Source organism: Cheilinus undulatus, linkage group 9 (genome assembly GCF_018320785.1).
Source record: "Cheilinus undulatus linkage group 9, ASM1832078v1, whole genome shotgun sequence".
Lineage (NCBI taxonomy): Eukaryota > Metazoa > Chordata > Actinopteri > Labriformes > Labridae > Cheilinus > Cheilinus undulatus.
This window is the reverse complement of record NC_054873.1, coordinates 30857774-30872665: the sequence shown is the minus strand read 5'-3', so window position 1 is coordinate 30872665 and position 14892 is coordinate 30857774. Positions and strand designations below refer to the sequence as shown.

The 14892-nt window shown below is 39.1% G+C and overlaps 1 protein-coding gene across 2 annotated transcripts in view; it reads right to left on the bottom strand.

Annotated features, from left to right (window-relative positions):
• Positions 1 to 14687, bottom strand: part of ces2b (carboxylesterase 2b) — a 39883-nt gene extending 25196 nt beyond the window's left edge. The window contains exons 1-12 of one of the 2 annotated variants that reach the window (XM_041795277.1): positions 14497 to 14687; positions 11412 to 11604; positions 11185 to 11326; positions 10787 to 10920; positions 4261 to 4414; positions 4042 to 4146; positions 3825 to 3923; positions 3571 to 3714; positions 3261 to 3477; positions 3016 to 3165; positions 2854 to 2926; positions 2598 to 2773 (exon numbers count right to left, since the gene is read on the bottom strand). In XM_041795277.1, the coding sequence (XP_041651211.1) occupies positions 2598 to 2773; positions 2854 to 2926; positions 3016 to 3165; positions 3261 to 3477; positions 3571 to 3714; positions 3825 to 3923; positions 4042 to 4146; positions 4261 to 4414; positions 10787 to 10920; positions 11185 to 11326; positions 11412 to 11604; positions 14497 to 14572 (1663 nt within the window). In that variant the 5' untranslated portion in view covers positions 14573 to 14687. The remainder of the gene's footprint in view (positions 1 to 2597; positions 2774 to 2853; positions 2927 to 3015; positions 3166 to 3260; positions 3478 to 3570; positions 3715 to 3824; positions 3924 to 4041; positions 4147 to 4260; positions 4415 to 10786; positions 10921 to 11184; positions 11327 to 11411; positions 11605 to 14496) is intronic. The other variant, XM_041795278.1, reaches the window with a different exon arrangement.
• Positions 14688 to 14892: the final 205 nt, after the last annotated feature.

Here is a 14892-nt window from a genome sequence, read left to right as displayed (position 1 = left end):
TAACATAATTATTCCCTTAAAGATGTAACAATCAAGTTGATTGTTCTTTTAAAAGACTTGCAGACTACATTTTTATTATACCATTTGAGTGAGCAACTCATGTTTTATCACTAGATTGTTGTTTATGCCATAACCAAAGAAATTGGACAGTTTATCACATAGTATTATGTTCTTCATTAAATTTTTGGGAATTGACCTCTCAAGGTGTTTTTATTTATTTATTGAAGAAAGAAAGCGATTTAAGGAAAATTTTGTGCCCTGGGACAAAAACATTCCTGACTGACTTTCATTATGTAAAATGGATGATTAATTACGTATAGTACAGATGTTTTTCTAACTAGTTTTTTTTATTAATGTGGAACATTTTGGGGGAAGGTAATGTGTTTTTTTCAGACTGAATATATGCTGGTGGTTCACAGACACACCCTGCATTGCTGGGGTCATAAAAGGGCCAGGTTTTTCATTGACAGACATTTTAGGGGCTGAACTTTCAAATAAACTACAATAAAAAAAAGAAAAATAGATTTGGTCTAATTTACATATTTTTTTAGCTGCAGACAGAGGAGAGATTGCAATTTTAATTTTTTTAGATTTAAGTGTGGCATTTGACACTGTTGATCATGCTATTTTAATTGAACATCTCCAGACCTGGGTTGGTGTCAAGGGCCCTGCACTTAGTTGGTTTCATTCCTATCTTTCAGACAGTACCTTTGCGGTCACCATAGGTAACCACTCATCTTCCACCTCTCCTATTACTTGTGATGTACCGCAAGGTTCTATTTTAGGTCCATTCTTATTTTATATGCTTCCTTTATGTTGTATAATTAAATGTCATAATATATCTTTCCATTTTTATGCCAATGACACACAGATATACCTTCTGCTAAGACCTGGTGTTTTTACTAGCCTAGGTGCTGTTTTTAATGGTTTCAAAGATCAAATGTTGGATGGCACAAAGTTTTTTACAGCTAAATGAATCAAAGTCAGAAATCATACTCTTTAATTATCCAAATCCAAACACAAGCCTGATAAATAGTTTTCTCAGTCCACTCTCTTCTAACATCAGACCAACTGCAAGAGATTTAGGAGTTACTTTTAATTCAAACCTCACAGTCGAAGCACACATCAAGAAAATAGTCCAGTCATGCTTCATCCAAACCAGATCCATATTCAAAATTGAATCCATTTTGCTCCCTGCTGACCTTGAAAAAATTATTCATTTACTAATCTTCTCTTGCATGGACTACTACAACTCCCTTCTTTCTGGTATCACAAACAAATCACTCTCCCACCTCCAACTGGTCCAGAACAGCAGCTAGGCTTTTAACTGGTTTTAACTGACAACATCACACCACCCCTATCCACGCTTCCCTCCACTGGCTTCCTGCTACTTTTAGAATTGATTTTAAGATTTTACTGATCGTTTTCAAAGCTCTAATGGGTTTAGCACCAGGTTACATTCGTGAAATGTCAACCCCTAATGAGCCAATGTGCTGCCATAGATTAAAGGGGGGCGGGGGCTTCCTCGTTGTTCCAAAGTTGAGACTAAAATCTAAAGGAGACAGGGCTTTTGCTGTCAGGGCCCCTCTTCTTTGGACCTGCCCAAGGAGATAAAGCTAGCAGATTTAGTATCATCTTTTAAATCACTCCTTAAAGCTAACTTTTCTAGACTTGCTTTTATGTGATGTCTCTTTTAACCATTTATTTATTTTAATTCTCCTTGTTTATTTACTCTGTTGCTCTTATTCTTTTTTCATGGATTTTTATACCCATCTTTATTATCTCATGTCTGCTTACTTTATGCTTTTTTACTTAATTTCTACTTACTTTTTCCCTTTTTTCTTACCTGTCTCTTTTGAATCCTCCTATTTTGTTTTATCCCCACCGATGTGATGCCATCATCTTCATCTTCATGTCCTTGGTTGTTTGTTTGTTTGTGTATACAATTCTCTTATTCTCCCATATATTATATCATCTGCCCTATTATCACAGGAATCTTATCATCTCTCACTGGCTCTTACATTTTTGATTTTTATCATTGACTACTTTTACTAACACCCAAAATCTGCTTGTGTCATTTCAGCCAATAATCTCACATTGAATTTTGTTTAAGCATTTATTATGCAACATTATATATTTGGCACCAGGCTCCGACTTAATCACTCCTCACAGATTTTACATATAGAATTTGAGGAGTGTTAATATAACAGCTTTAATCCCCAGTCAGAGCCAACAAGTGGATGCTGGGGTGGAGGTGGGTTGAAGGCGAGAGCACAGTGTTCGATCCAGGCGCAGCGATGCAGCAGAGGAAGAGAAAGGAAATCTTGCTGCTTAAATAGCCCACTAGTTTAGGAGGATGTGAGTCATGTGATTTGATTAAGATGCATGTCAGGTGTGAATGTATGTGCTCAAGATTACTGGCAGAACTAACTTGCTGGCTTTGTTTCATTTTCATTGTTGTCTTTTCCCCGTATTATTATTATCATTATTATTCTATATCTAATGTGTTTCCAGCTGATTTTTTGGTGATTTAGTCTGGAATCAACTGCTAAATTCACAAGGCAGAGAAAGGAGAGGAGACTGTATCTACAGCTCACTATGATCCATGTTTTCTTTACGCTGTTTCATCTTCTCTGGGAGGGTCTGACTCAGGAAGTCGAAGCGGTCCTTCTTCAGCTGCTGACCAGTTGTCTGCTCCTTCAAATCAATTTTCAGGTACTTTTCTTCTGCTCCATACTTTGGCCAGTGAACAAGACCTTCCCCATTAGGATACCTACACACCACAGAGTTCAAGTTATAATAGGTTTATCCCATTTAAACATCAGTATTACCTTTATGAAGTCTGACTCCTACCCTGTGCGAGCAAAGTTGCCCCAGTAGCTCATCACAATTTTGCTCAACTCTTCCTCCTCTTCAGGGCATGCATCTAAAATGTAATGAATATCTAGTAAACACTTGAACCAGGGAGGTGATAGACTTCTGGTGGTTAGTAAAAAAGAATTATATTACACTTACCTTGTAATGTCACATGTTTAGTTGTGAAGCAATACCCTAACACTGTAAAGATTTCATCTCCGTGGTCAGCTTTCACAAAGCTAGGCCTATTTGACTGCAGGAACTGGGGGGGATGCTGGTACTCATACAGATACACAGGTGCACCAGCATCTAAAGGAAGGCACAAATATATATCTCACATTTGTTTCTCAAAAATGTGTCAGTTACATTTTTTTTTTCTGGAAATGTGTTATTGCATTAACTACCTCTGTGGGCATTTGCACACTTGATGGCTGGAACTGTGAATAACAGATCTCCTATAAGCTCAGTATACCCATTTCGATTCTTCACAGAATCTGCACCATTTCCCATATATTCATTAATGAGCAAATCTGAGAGGACTGGATCAGGAAAAAAGAAAGAGAGCAAGCTCTTGACAGTCTCCAGGTCGAGTCCCTCTGTCCAGTTTTTAGGAGCCATGAACTGAGGGAGGAAGTGGCAGGGATTAACATTTAAGACATGAACAAAAGCAAAAACTAATCCGTTTTCAGACTCATGTACTTACATGATACTTACATCAACAAGTAACCAGCCCCCTTCATCATTATTGACGCCGGTCATGAAGGGGATCTTGAGAAGCTCATGCTTATTGAAAAGCTCATCCACAGGTTTTCTCAGGAAGTGCCCATCAACATTTATGGGAAGTCTCACGCTTTGATCCTTGAGAAATAAAAATGTGAAGGGAAAAAATGAGGAAGAGACAGCAAAAAAGGATCAAAAATGTTTTATCCTTTGAGTCCAGTCAACCAGTCAAACATCGGATAACTCACCATCGCAAGGTCCAAGATTGTTTCAAGATCAAGGTTTTTCATGCATTCAGCGATCTTCTGTGTGCTGTCAAGACTACAGCCCGACATATTTGCAACGTACTAAGGACAAAAATGTGATTGATATCTCAGCATATCAGAGAAAAAAAAGTTGAGTAGTGATTATGTAGATACTGTGCAATGGAGAAAGCTTATACATAAACAATTCCTGATAATCTACCTGTGCCATTGGCAGAGGATCATTGGTCATGAGTATATCCATTGCAGCGGTACCACTCTCAGCAATGCCGCGGTGGATAAGTCCTTCAGTCAATGGTGAAAGAAGCTATTGATACAAACCAAATAAATATTTAAGTTTCTGTGCTACATACCAACTAAACAGTGACAAAGTTGTAAAATCCTTGCAAAGAAAGGGAGTTTTTTGCAGATGGATCCTTACCAGGAGGGACACGCTCACTCCACCAGCAGACTCCCCAAATATAGTAACTAAATCTGGGTTTCCTCCAAAGTTGTGAATGTGCTGCTGGACCCACTTCAGAGCTTGCACCTGGTCCAGGAGGCCAACGTTCCCAGGCATGTGTTCATCTCCAGTGCTAGATGAAGCGTACATTCTCAGTCTATCAGGATGTAATATCGCCAGCTCCCCCAGTTTTGATTTCATTATTCATTTATGCATTTACAGATCAGATAGATAATGTGACAAACAGTTGGGCTGAATAGATTTTGGGTTAACCAAGGTTTAAAGTCGTTAGGTAGTCTACTTTCAGTGCTTATTTTTTGAAGAATTACAATCAGTGTGAAACTAGAGTTCTTGGATGCAAAGGCCAACTAGTCAAGTTTCAATTTCTGCCCCTTTGCATCTGTATTACAGTGTAACTGTGGCTAGTAAAGAGGATATACAGTGCAATCAGAAAAGTATTCAGACCCCTTCATTGTTTCAGTTTTTTTATGTTGCAGCCTGTTGCTACATTTGAAAAAAATTCAGTTTCATTAAAATTAATCTACACTCAGTATGCCATCACGACAAAGCGAAAACAGATGTTTAGACATTTTTGAAAATGTGCTACAAATATCCATTTGGCTTTTTTTGAAAACTCCAAGCTGGCTTTCATGTGTCTTGCACTAAGGAGAGGATTACATCTAGCCACTCTGCTTAAAGACCAGATCAGTGGAGGACTGCAGTGATGTTTGTCCTTCTGAAATGTGGCAGTCAGAGTGACCATCAGGTTCTTAGTCACCTATCTAACTAAAGCCCCCCCCCAGTTGTTCAGTTTGGTCAGACACCAGCTCTTGGAAGAGGCCTGATTTGGCCAAACTTCTTCTATTTGAGAATTACTAAGGCAACTGTGCTCTCAGGAACTTTTAGTGCAACAGAATTTTTTTGTAGCCTTCCCCAGATCCATGCCTTTAAACAATCCCATCTCTGAGCTCTGCTGGCATTTTCTTTGACCTCATGGCTTGATTTTTGCTCTGATTTGCATTGTCAGCTTCCATAGAAAGGTATGTGCCTTTCCAAATCATGTCCAGTCAATTTATTTAAAGTTAAATGCACTGTAATGGATGCACTGTAAATGTCAACAGGACACTCGTTTATATTTGACAGCAGAGTACTAGTGATGTTTTGTTCATGTTTGAGCTGGTTCAAAGTGCTGGCTCTCCTGTGTGAAACATGGGAGAGCCAGCATCCTGTTTGAGAGACCGTTTACCTTTTTTTGTTTGTGTGCGTTTTTTTTTTTTTTTTTTTTTTTTTTCTAGACAGAAACGCTCACAAAATTCAGAATGATGTTTCAGGGATTCAAAATATTTCAGTAAATGATATGAGATTAAATTATTAAAAAGTTATGAATGACAAAACATTGGTAAGTCTGGCTGATTTAATGTAACAAACTGGTACAGATAATGAGCTATTTGGGAGATAAAAAAGTCAACTCATCTTGCTGAGCTGAGCAAAATGATCTAGATCACTAAAAAGACGTACACTTCCCATGATTACAGAATACACCATTCTTAAAACAGAACAACTGTCAGGTATGTAACAGGTAAAAAGTATTAAAGCATCAATGTGACTGTCATTACACAAGAAATGTTTTATTGCATGCTTGATGTGGACAGGATATTAAAGGCTGTAATATTTGACTGCTCCAGCATTACATGCAAACCTGAACTTTTTTGTTTTTCTAACTCAGGGGTCAGGAACCTTTTTGGTTGAAAGAGTCATTCTTGCCAGAACCCCCCTCCAGAAAATCTTTGAAGAGCCGGAAAACACATTTAAACCTTCCAATGAAGGTGACGCAGTTGGCAAACAAAAAACGTTACCATATTTTCAAACATTTATGTCTAATTTTAAATATTTTTAACATTTTTATATCTTTGATATTTCTGTCTGCAAATGTTTATAAACATCCGTCTTTACCAGGTAATCAGTTATTTGGTTTCAGTAATGAATTTATTGCCAATACTAGCTGATTATTCTGCTCTGATAATCCTTAAAGCAGCGTTACTCAACCAAAGAGCCAAACTATTGAAAAATACCTCTGCAAGAGCCACAATCTAAGAGGTGAAAAGGGCAAAAACAGCTCAGAGTAGCCATAAAAATAGGTTAAAGATGGCAAAAATGGGGATAAAAAGTGAAAAAAAGATGGGTGAGAAGTGAAAAAAAAATGAGAGGCAAAAACAAGGCAAAGAAATGACAAAAGAAAAGCAGTCAAGAATGGCAAAAATGGGCAAAAAGTAGGAAAAAGTGGTATTTGATAACAACATGATGCTTAAATGGATGAAAAATGGCAAAAACATGGTAAACAAGGGCAAAAATTGGAAAAAAAAGTGGCAGAAAGAAGTGGTAAAAATGAGTAAAAAGTAGTAAAAAATTGTATTTAATAACAAAAGGATGCTTAAATGGAAGAAAAGTGTCAAAAAATGGTATGAAGGGGCAAAAAATGTCCCTTTTTTAAGGTTTTCTGGGGAAATAATATTTAAAATGAAGACATCAAAGAGCCACTAATAATCACACGTTGAGTATCACTGCCTTGAAGTTACAATAAGTCTATTCATTTTGTTCCATGCACAGCAGAAGTTAGTAAAGCAAATCACTTTTTTTTTTTTTCTGGTTTATGGTTCCACGCCTCCCCTGAAATTCTGTGGCGCCCCCCAGGGGAGGCCCACCTCACACTTTGAAAACCACTGAATTAAAGTATCTTGACAAATGGTCAGATCTGACATTTCAATAAACTAAACAAGAATTCAGCTGACTTTTGTCAAATCAGACATAAAACCAAATGATAACAGGCTGTCATGCTTCACCAATGGAAATGTTTGGGGGTCTGGGATTTTTTTTTTTTTTTTTGCTGCTTAAGTCAGAAATAAAGAGAGCTGATGTTTTACATAAAGATTAAAAATATGCACTGGTATAAGTCATATCAGAAATAGGTTAAAAATGTTAAGTACACTGTGGTCTGTGGCTAAACTTCTGTTCCTAACGTCGATCCGACTGAACGAAACCACATCAAACAGAGCAGGCAGGGGTACATCTATGAAAGTAGCTGTGGATCAAGAGACTGTAAGACAGATTTTGTTATTATTAGTGTTGCCTTTTGGCTCTGTCAAACTTTCTGCAGTTTCTAAAGTCTGCTGATTCAGCACTCTGCCTGGTATTAGCCTTTGGCTCTGTCCTAATGCCCGTGGCTGAGGCTAGCGGCTACTGTCGCTTCATTTTAACATCATTAGGATAATGACTTTAAGTTACTTATAAGATTTGTTATGTTCAAACTCGAGGACTTCTTTCCACTCTTCGGGATCTTTGCAGAGCAAATTTTACAAACACTGTTGTGTTATCCTCCCCGTAAATACTGAATAACTCCACTGTCTTGTTAGCCTCTTAGCACTGAAGCTGCTTCCTCTTCTTCTCTGGTGGTTAACAGTGGGTCACGCACTGCAGTGCCACCTACTGTTTTGTGTAAAATATATGCAATATCAGCCAGTAACTTATCAGTACCGATAATTATTGTGCATCCCTAATTGCAATGTCTGTGATTTGAAAATTGCCAGAATGCCACCTCAAGATATAAGCTGTGGCCTCTGGCAGGTACATGCAAAAGCATGGACAAGGCCTTTGTGTTCCCCTGAACTGACAGATTCAATCTGGTACTGAAATGGTACAGCTGGCTTTGTACTGGAGTGAACAAGAATATATGCTAATATGGCAGGATTTTTATACTGCCAGAAACCTGACAGGATTTATGTGTCATTTTTTTGTGCTGGTTCTCATTCATCCAAGCCATGGTAATCCAAAACTTTGGTCCAAAGGGGGTCAACCGGCCTTGAATTAGGCTTTTAATAATAATAACAATAATAATAAATTTTATTTATAGAGCGCTTTTCAAGAACTCAAAGACACTGTACAAAAAATAATAACATACATTGCAAAAAAAGCTAAAACAGGACAATATCACAATCAAACACACAAGCATGCAGTCAAAGTGACAAGACAACAACAGAATCAAACATTAAAAGCCATTTTAAAAACGTGAGTTTTGAGCAGTGATTTGAATGTGGATGAGTCCGTACAGTCTTGGATGTGTTTAGGGAGTGAGTTTCAGAGGGAGTTTATTGAGGACTGTAGAGGATGTGCCACAGAGGATGCTATTGCAGTAATCTAGTCTGGATGTGATGAAGGCATGGATGAGAGTTTCAGCTGCAGGGAAGGAGAGTAGTCGACGGATGTGGGCTATGTTTTTCAAGTGAAAGAAGGCCGTTTTTGTGAGCTGGGTGACGTGTTGATCAAAGGAGAGGTGACTGTCAAAAATGATACCAAGATTTGGGTGTGAGGGGAGGGAGACAGGGAGAAGGTGTCAATTTGAAGGCTGAAGTTATGGATGGATTTGGTGAGGGATTTGGGGCCAATGATCATGAGTTCAGATTTATTGTAGTTCAGAGAAAGGAAATTGTTGTTTATCCAGGTTTTTATGTCAGAGAGGCAGTTGGTTAATGTGGAGTGTGTGTCTGGGATGATGGAGGTGGTGGAGATATATAATTGGATGTCATCGGCGTAACAGTGAAAATTGAGTCCACGGTGGCGAATAATATGACCTAGGGGGAGGAGGTAGATTAAAGGAGGAGTTCAAGCACTGAACCTTGGGGGACGCCTTGTGTCAGGGGAGCGGTGTAGGAGGAGCAGTTGTTAATGTGAATAAATTGTTGTCTGTCCATGAGGTAGATTTAATCCAGGAAGGCGCAGTGCCAGTGATGTTAAGTGAATGTTCCAGACGGTAAAGCAGGATGGAATGGTTGATTGTGTCGAAATTTACTTTAATTTTGAATTTAAGAACCACAATAAGTCTCCCCCCTTTGGACCAAGATTTTGATATGTGCTGTGTCATCTAGCATGCTATCCAGCACCCACTTAGCAGTTCGGAGCAGTAAACATCTAGGACCTGGCACAAATGCAATGAAAGACCCCCAGCCACTTTCTCCGTGGCTGCAATGCATGGGGGCATTGGCTAGACAGCACTTCTTAGTGCCATTAGACCTCAGAGGAAATGGGCCCATGGGTCCAGGTACTACAGAGAGAATGTGGAGGGCTCTCTGGCCAAGGTCTGAAAGTGGGGATAGTGACAGGGTAAGCACTGACAGCAACCTGCAAGCCTACCGGGTCACATAGGCCAATGCCTTCAAAGATGCATCACAGAGCCTCACATAAGCACACATGCCAAAAGACTGGAGAGACTGTGTATGGTTGATAGAGTTTCCAACACACCATAGTGTTGAAGCACAACATTACACGGAACAGCAAGTATGAGGTCCAAGGCCTCATTAAGTAACATTGCCAGGGAGGCAATAGCTGACTAAAAGGCTGCCTAACATCAGCTGTGTAGTGAGAATGAAGGTTTGGGTCTGTCTTGCAAATGTAGAGATTCTAAGTATGTTGTTGGTGAAGTGTCAAGTAAAAAACCCAAACAAACAAACAAAGGTGTTGTATGTCCTGTGTATAAAAAACTACAAGCCAAAGTGCCTTCCAATGGAGCCTCATCCATGATGCACTTTGCCTGTAAACTTGCATATCAATAGATAAAGACATCAAATTTCTATAACAGTTTATCTTCTCTCATTACTGGTTATGACCAGACTAAGCAAATGCATAGTTGTAGACTTAACACATGAACTCTAGCCTGTATAACAACCCAGACGTGTCTTTCATTACAATACATTTTACTTTTTTAATGCAATCCAAAGCTCTGCATAAAAGGTATTAAGCTGTTTTTACAAACATAGGAACACTGATTGCTTGTATACACAGCAAAAACTGGAGTGTTGAATTCTCAGTGTTAAACATTTCAGTGTTGATTTTAACACTCAAAGTGTTATTTTAACTCCATTCAGAGTAAATGGCCTTCAGTGTTGGAGTTATTTGACAGTGTTGATCAACCAGTGTTACTCCAAAACAGTAGAAAGTCAGTTGATCCAAGCCCCACCTACTGCAATTTCAAATCTGGGGGGCAGAGTTTTACCATCATGCCTTTGTGCAGGGTTTGTGATGTATTTACATGTTTAGCTGTGTTTAGATGTTGCCTGTTGTACAGAGGTCACTGCTGGGATTCACTTGCACATGTTTCTTGAATTATCTTGAGTTCCTTAGTTTTTGATGCGTTAACACTTTTGCAACATGAGTGTAGTTGTCTTCTAGGTTGGTCAAGTCTTGGCTTTGGTGACAGCTCACTTGTAACTATGGGGAGAATGCTGTCAACTCAGGACAACCTCTGGCTCTGAGTCTGCCTCATAACTCCATTATTATAATAAATTATAATAGAAAGTTTAACAATACAGTAATCAGAGAGGCTTTCAAACTGTTCTGCCAACACTGCTAACTTACTCCTTTAAATACAGCAACTGAGCAGAGGAAAACTATATCACTGAAAGCAGTTTTCACAGTATGACCATTTGAACGGTTTAGTGACTGATTACTTTTTTACCTGAGAAAGCCCAGAATTCCCAGGCGGTACTGGATCAGAACCACAACCACATCCTGGTAAGCAGCCAGGGCAGAGCCGTCATATACAGATGCTGATCCTATGGTAAAACCTCCACCATGGATCCAGACCATAACCTGGAAACACAAGAAAGCACCTTGAACTTTTTCACTCAGCATAAAGAAAAAAACAGGATAATAAAACCTGAGTTTATAGGAACATTGATAAAAAGACTCATCAACTACAGACTCAATTTTAAACATTAAAGGTATCCATTTTCAGCCCTGCTCCAAATCTAGGCATTATTCATTGAAGCTGCATCAGTGACTCTTCAAAACCAACTTCATCAAGTACCTCACTCAAATCTGCATGTTAGTAACAGTGCTATGAAGGATTCTTACTGGGAGCTTGGCATCATTGGCTCTGTTTGCAGGAGTGTAGATGTTGAGGTAAAGGCAATCCTCTGAAGCGTCTGGGAGATCTGCCTTCATGCCTTCCATTTTGTCAATCAGATCCATGATCATTGCTCTCGGTTGAATACATCTTAAAAGGAAACACTATGCTTGTAGTTAATGGACTTGGCTTGCTAATGCTGTTTGCATTAACTGAAAACACATGAATCACTTACAAGGGTGGCTGCTTGGTGGCATCTCTCACTCCTCCCCATGCCTCTACAGGCTGAGGTGCAGCCAGTCTCAGAGCAGGGCCCACAGGTGGCTTGGCAAAAGGGATACCCAGGTAGGCATAGGCCCCAGTCTCCTTCCCCTTCACACTCACATACTCACCTTTTAGACTTCCGAGTGCTGTGTGGACCTCAGGAGCTGTCAGGATATAGAAAGTAAGTAACATTATTATTCCCTTAAAGATGTGACAATCAAGTTGGATGTTCTTGTGAAAGACTTGCAGACTACATTTTTATTATACCATTTGAGTGAGCAACTCATGTTTTATCACTAGATTGTTGTTCATGCCATTAACCAAAGAAATAGGCCAGCTCATTACATAGTATGACGTTCCTTATTAAACTTTTGGGAAGTGACCACTAAAGGTGTTTTTATTTATTTATTTAACAAAGAAAGCGATTTAAGGAAAACTTTGTGCCTTGGAACAAATACATTCCGGACTAACTTTTATTATGTAAAAATAGATGTTTAATAGTACAGATGTTTCTGAACTAGTTGTTTTATTGATGTGGAGCATTTTGGGGTAAAGGTAATTCAGTCAGAGAAAACATGCCCAGGGTTTCTTTCGGACTGAATATATGCTGGTGGTTCACAGGCACACCCTGTGTTAACTTTGACTGAGAGCTTGCTGCGACGCTCTCTGATGCACTGCAAATTGGAAACCCTTTAATGCAAACATGGGTCACAAAGGAGACTGAGATTCTGGTGCAAACTTAGGCCCTTCTAGGGTTTCAGAGGAGAAATTGAGGGCACTAAAAAGTATCCCTTGTGTGATTAAGGGCCCTTAAAAAACCCTATGCCAACAAAAAAGACAGCACTCAAAAAAAGTGCTCTCTACTAAAACAGAAACTCAGGGCTGTTGTGAGTACAACTTGCGTGAAGACTGTGCAATACAGGGCTCTAAAGAGTTTTCTTCTATTGGAGAAATTTCAATCAGGGGCCTTCAAGTATGTGCTTCCAGTGGTGAAACCATGATACAGGGCTCTTAAGAGGGCTCTTTTCCATTCATTCAATTTAGACATGCCAATTATTTTAAAGAAAACCTTTCTTTGTCTTTTTTTTTTTTTGCTGTAGTCCTTGCACCAAACAGCCCAAACAAGCTGGTAAACAATGGCTGCCGCCAGTGAAGTGATTAGCAAGGATGCAGCCATTATGGCAGTTTAATCAGTACTGGGAAGCATTTCTTTATTAAAAGAAAAGCAATGAACACCATCCAAAGATTTTCTTGCTGGAAAAGATGTTTTTAATCTTCTATTGACTGCCTTAGAGGTTCTGCCCTCCCCAAACACCAACTTTAGACTTTTGTCTAGATCAGGGGTTTTCAAGGTGTGGGCGAGTGAGCCTCCCTAGGAGAAGATAATTCATTTATTCAATTCAACCCCCACCACAGTAAAAAATATTAGGGATGTCCGATATTATCGGCCTCCCGATATTATCGGCTGATAATAGCATAAAAAATAAATTATCGGTATCGGATTTTCATTAAAAAAAAAAAATTCTTTCAAAAAAACTTTTACCCTGAGTTTAGATCAGCCAACATTTTTACTCCTTTGTTTACAATTACTAGTACTACTCTAGTCTGGACTGAAGCTGTTTGCCTTCAATGTTTTTGTTGTAGTTTTGCCATTTGTGAAGAAGTCAAAACTAAGTATTTTGCCCTAGTTGTAGTGGCTACAGAAGCTGTTTCAGTGTTTAAGGTGCTGAATGTCTCAGTTACATTAACTCACTAAATTTCTTATGTACTTCCTATCAAAATTCCCCTGACTTAGTGCTTTGACTCAGTATGACCCCAGGGTTTACACAGCCTTATGCTGTCATTAGCTTGTACAGCTTTGTAAGTACACAGCATCAATACTGAGCATAATCAGGACAACTGCAGGAAAACCCTAACTTTAATTGGCGACTCCAGTATAGTCTTTGTGGTAACTATTAATTTCTTTTGCCCCACACACAGCCAAGTTAGCAAAATAAATCATCTTTATTTCTGGTTTATGGGTCCACACCTCCCCTGAAGTCCTGTGGCGGCCCCCAGGGAAGGCTCGCCTCACACTTTGAAAACCACTCGTCTAGATGGATGTAAAATACATATATCCCATGCAATGGAAATATGAAGCAGATTATCTGGTATGTCAGATTACAAAGAACCCCTTTCTGATTGTTTGAAAACTGAAAAGAACAGACACTTGAAATTTTTTATGTATTTTGGTCTGTGATTGTATGCAAAGCATCGGCGCTCTTCAATTTAGGCTGCAATAACTTTTGGACATCTGCATATCATCTAAGGCCTAATAAAATGGACAAGTGCTGCACCTCTCTCTATCAAATGTTGCTATGTTTCTCAACAGGCAAACAGGTAGCTGAGTAGAGCCCATGTTTTTTGTTTGTTTGTTTTGTTTTCTTGCCTAAAACAAAACAGTTGAAAAGAGCTTGTGGGTGTGACTCAAATGACAATAACTTGACAGGAAAATGAAAACACAGGCACATACAATGGCAGTTGAGCATTTAGGTCACCTGAGATTTAAAACAGGTTGGTGTGATTTTTCCATTGAAAATTTTGTGTTAGTAAAAACTGTAGTTTTAACTCTTGGGATTAAGAGCCTGGAATCTTAAAATACAGAAGCAGAAAACTTCTATATGAAATAGCCAATCATATTGTTCCATATTGGTAACGCAAGACCCCACTGAGTAAGTTTTCACACCCAGGCGTGAATAACCAATGATATTAAATTTAAGTCACATGGAGAGAAAGATAAGTCTGAATAAATAGAAGCCACATCCAGCTTGGGTGTTTTGCCTTGCATCTTCACCTTTGGACACTATTAGTTTAGCCAGTAAGCCTTTCTTCAGTAGGTAAGAGGTGAACAGCTAAAGACTACTACCGGTATGTGACGTCATGGTGGCACAAGAATTCAGATTTCCAAAATAGAGTAATGTTGTCATAGTGAGTGTTCAAAATCAAAACGTAGTCTTTTCTGCATGTACAAATGCTACACAAGTTAGGTTAGTTGCACAATAAGATAACAAACTTACCGCTGGGGTCTGCAGAAACACGGAGAAACAAAACAGACGCCAGACAGAGGAAAGTTTGTATTGCAGGGAGCCTCATGGTGGTCGTGTCTGTGGGGATTGCGACACAGCTGAGCTCTCCAGAGAGGGAAGAGATATTCTTCCTCCTGCACTGGTCTTCCCTACTAACCCTGACTGAACAACTTCTGCATTAAATATTAGTCGCAATACATGACGTAGGGCGGGGCCTATGGTGCAATGACAGGTGCTCGACACAAACCAGGCTTTCCTGCCCCTTCCTCCTCCCGTTTCACTGACCTCGTGGCCTCGTGCAGTTTGTGAATGAACACATATAACTTAATAATTTATCTTTCTATCCGAACACAACGCAATATACATGTGTACATTTGCAATACAATT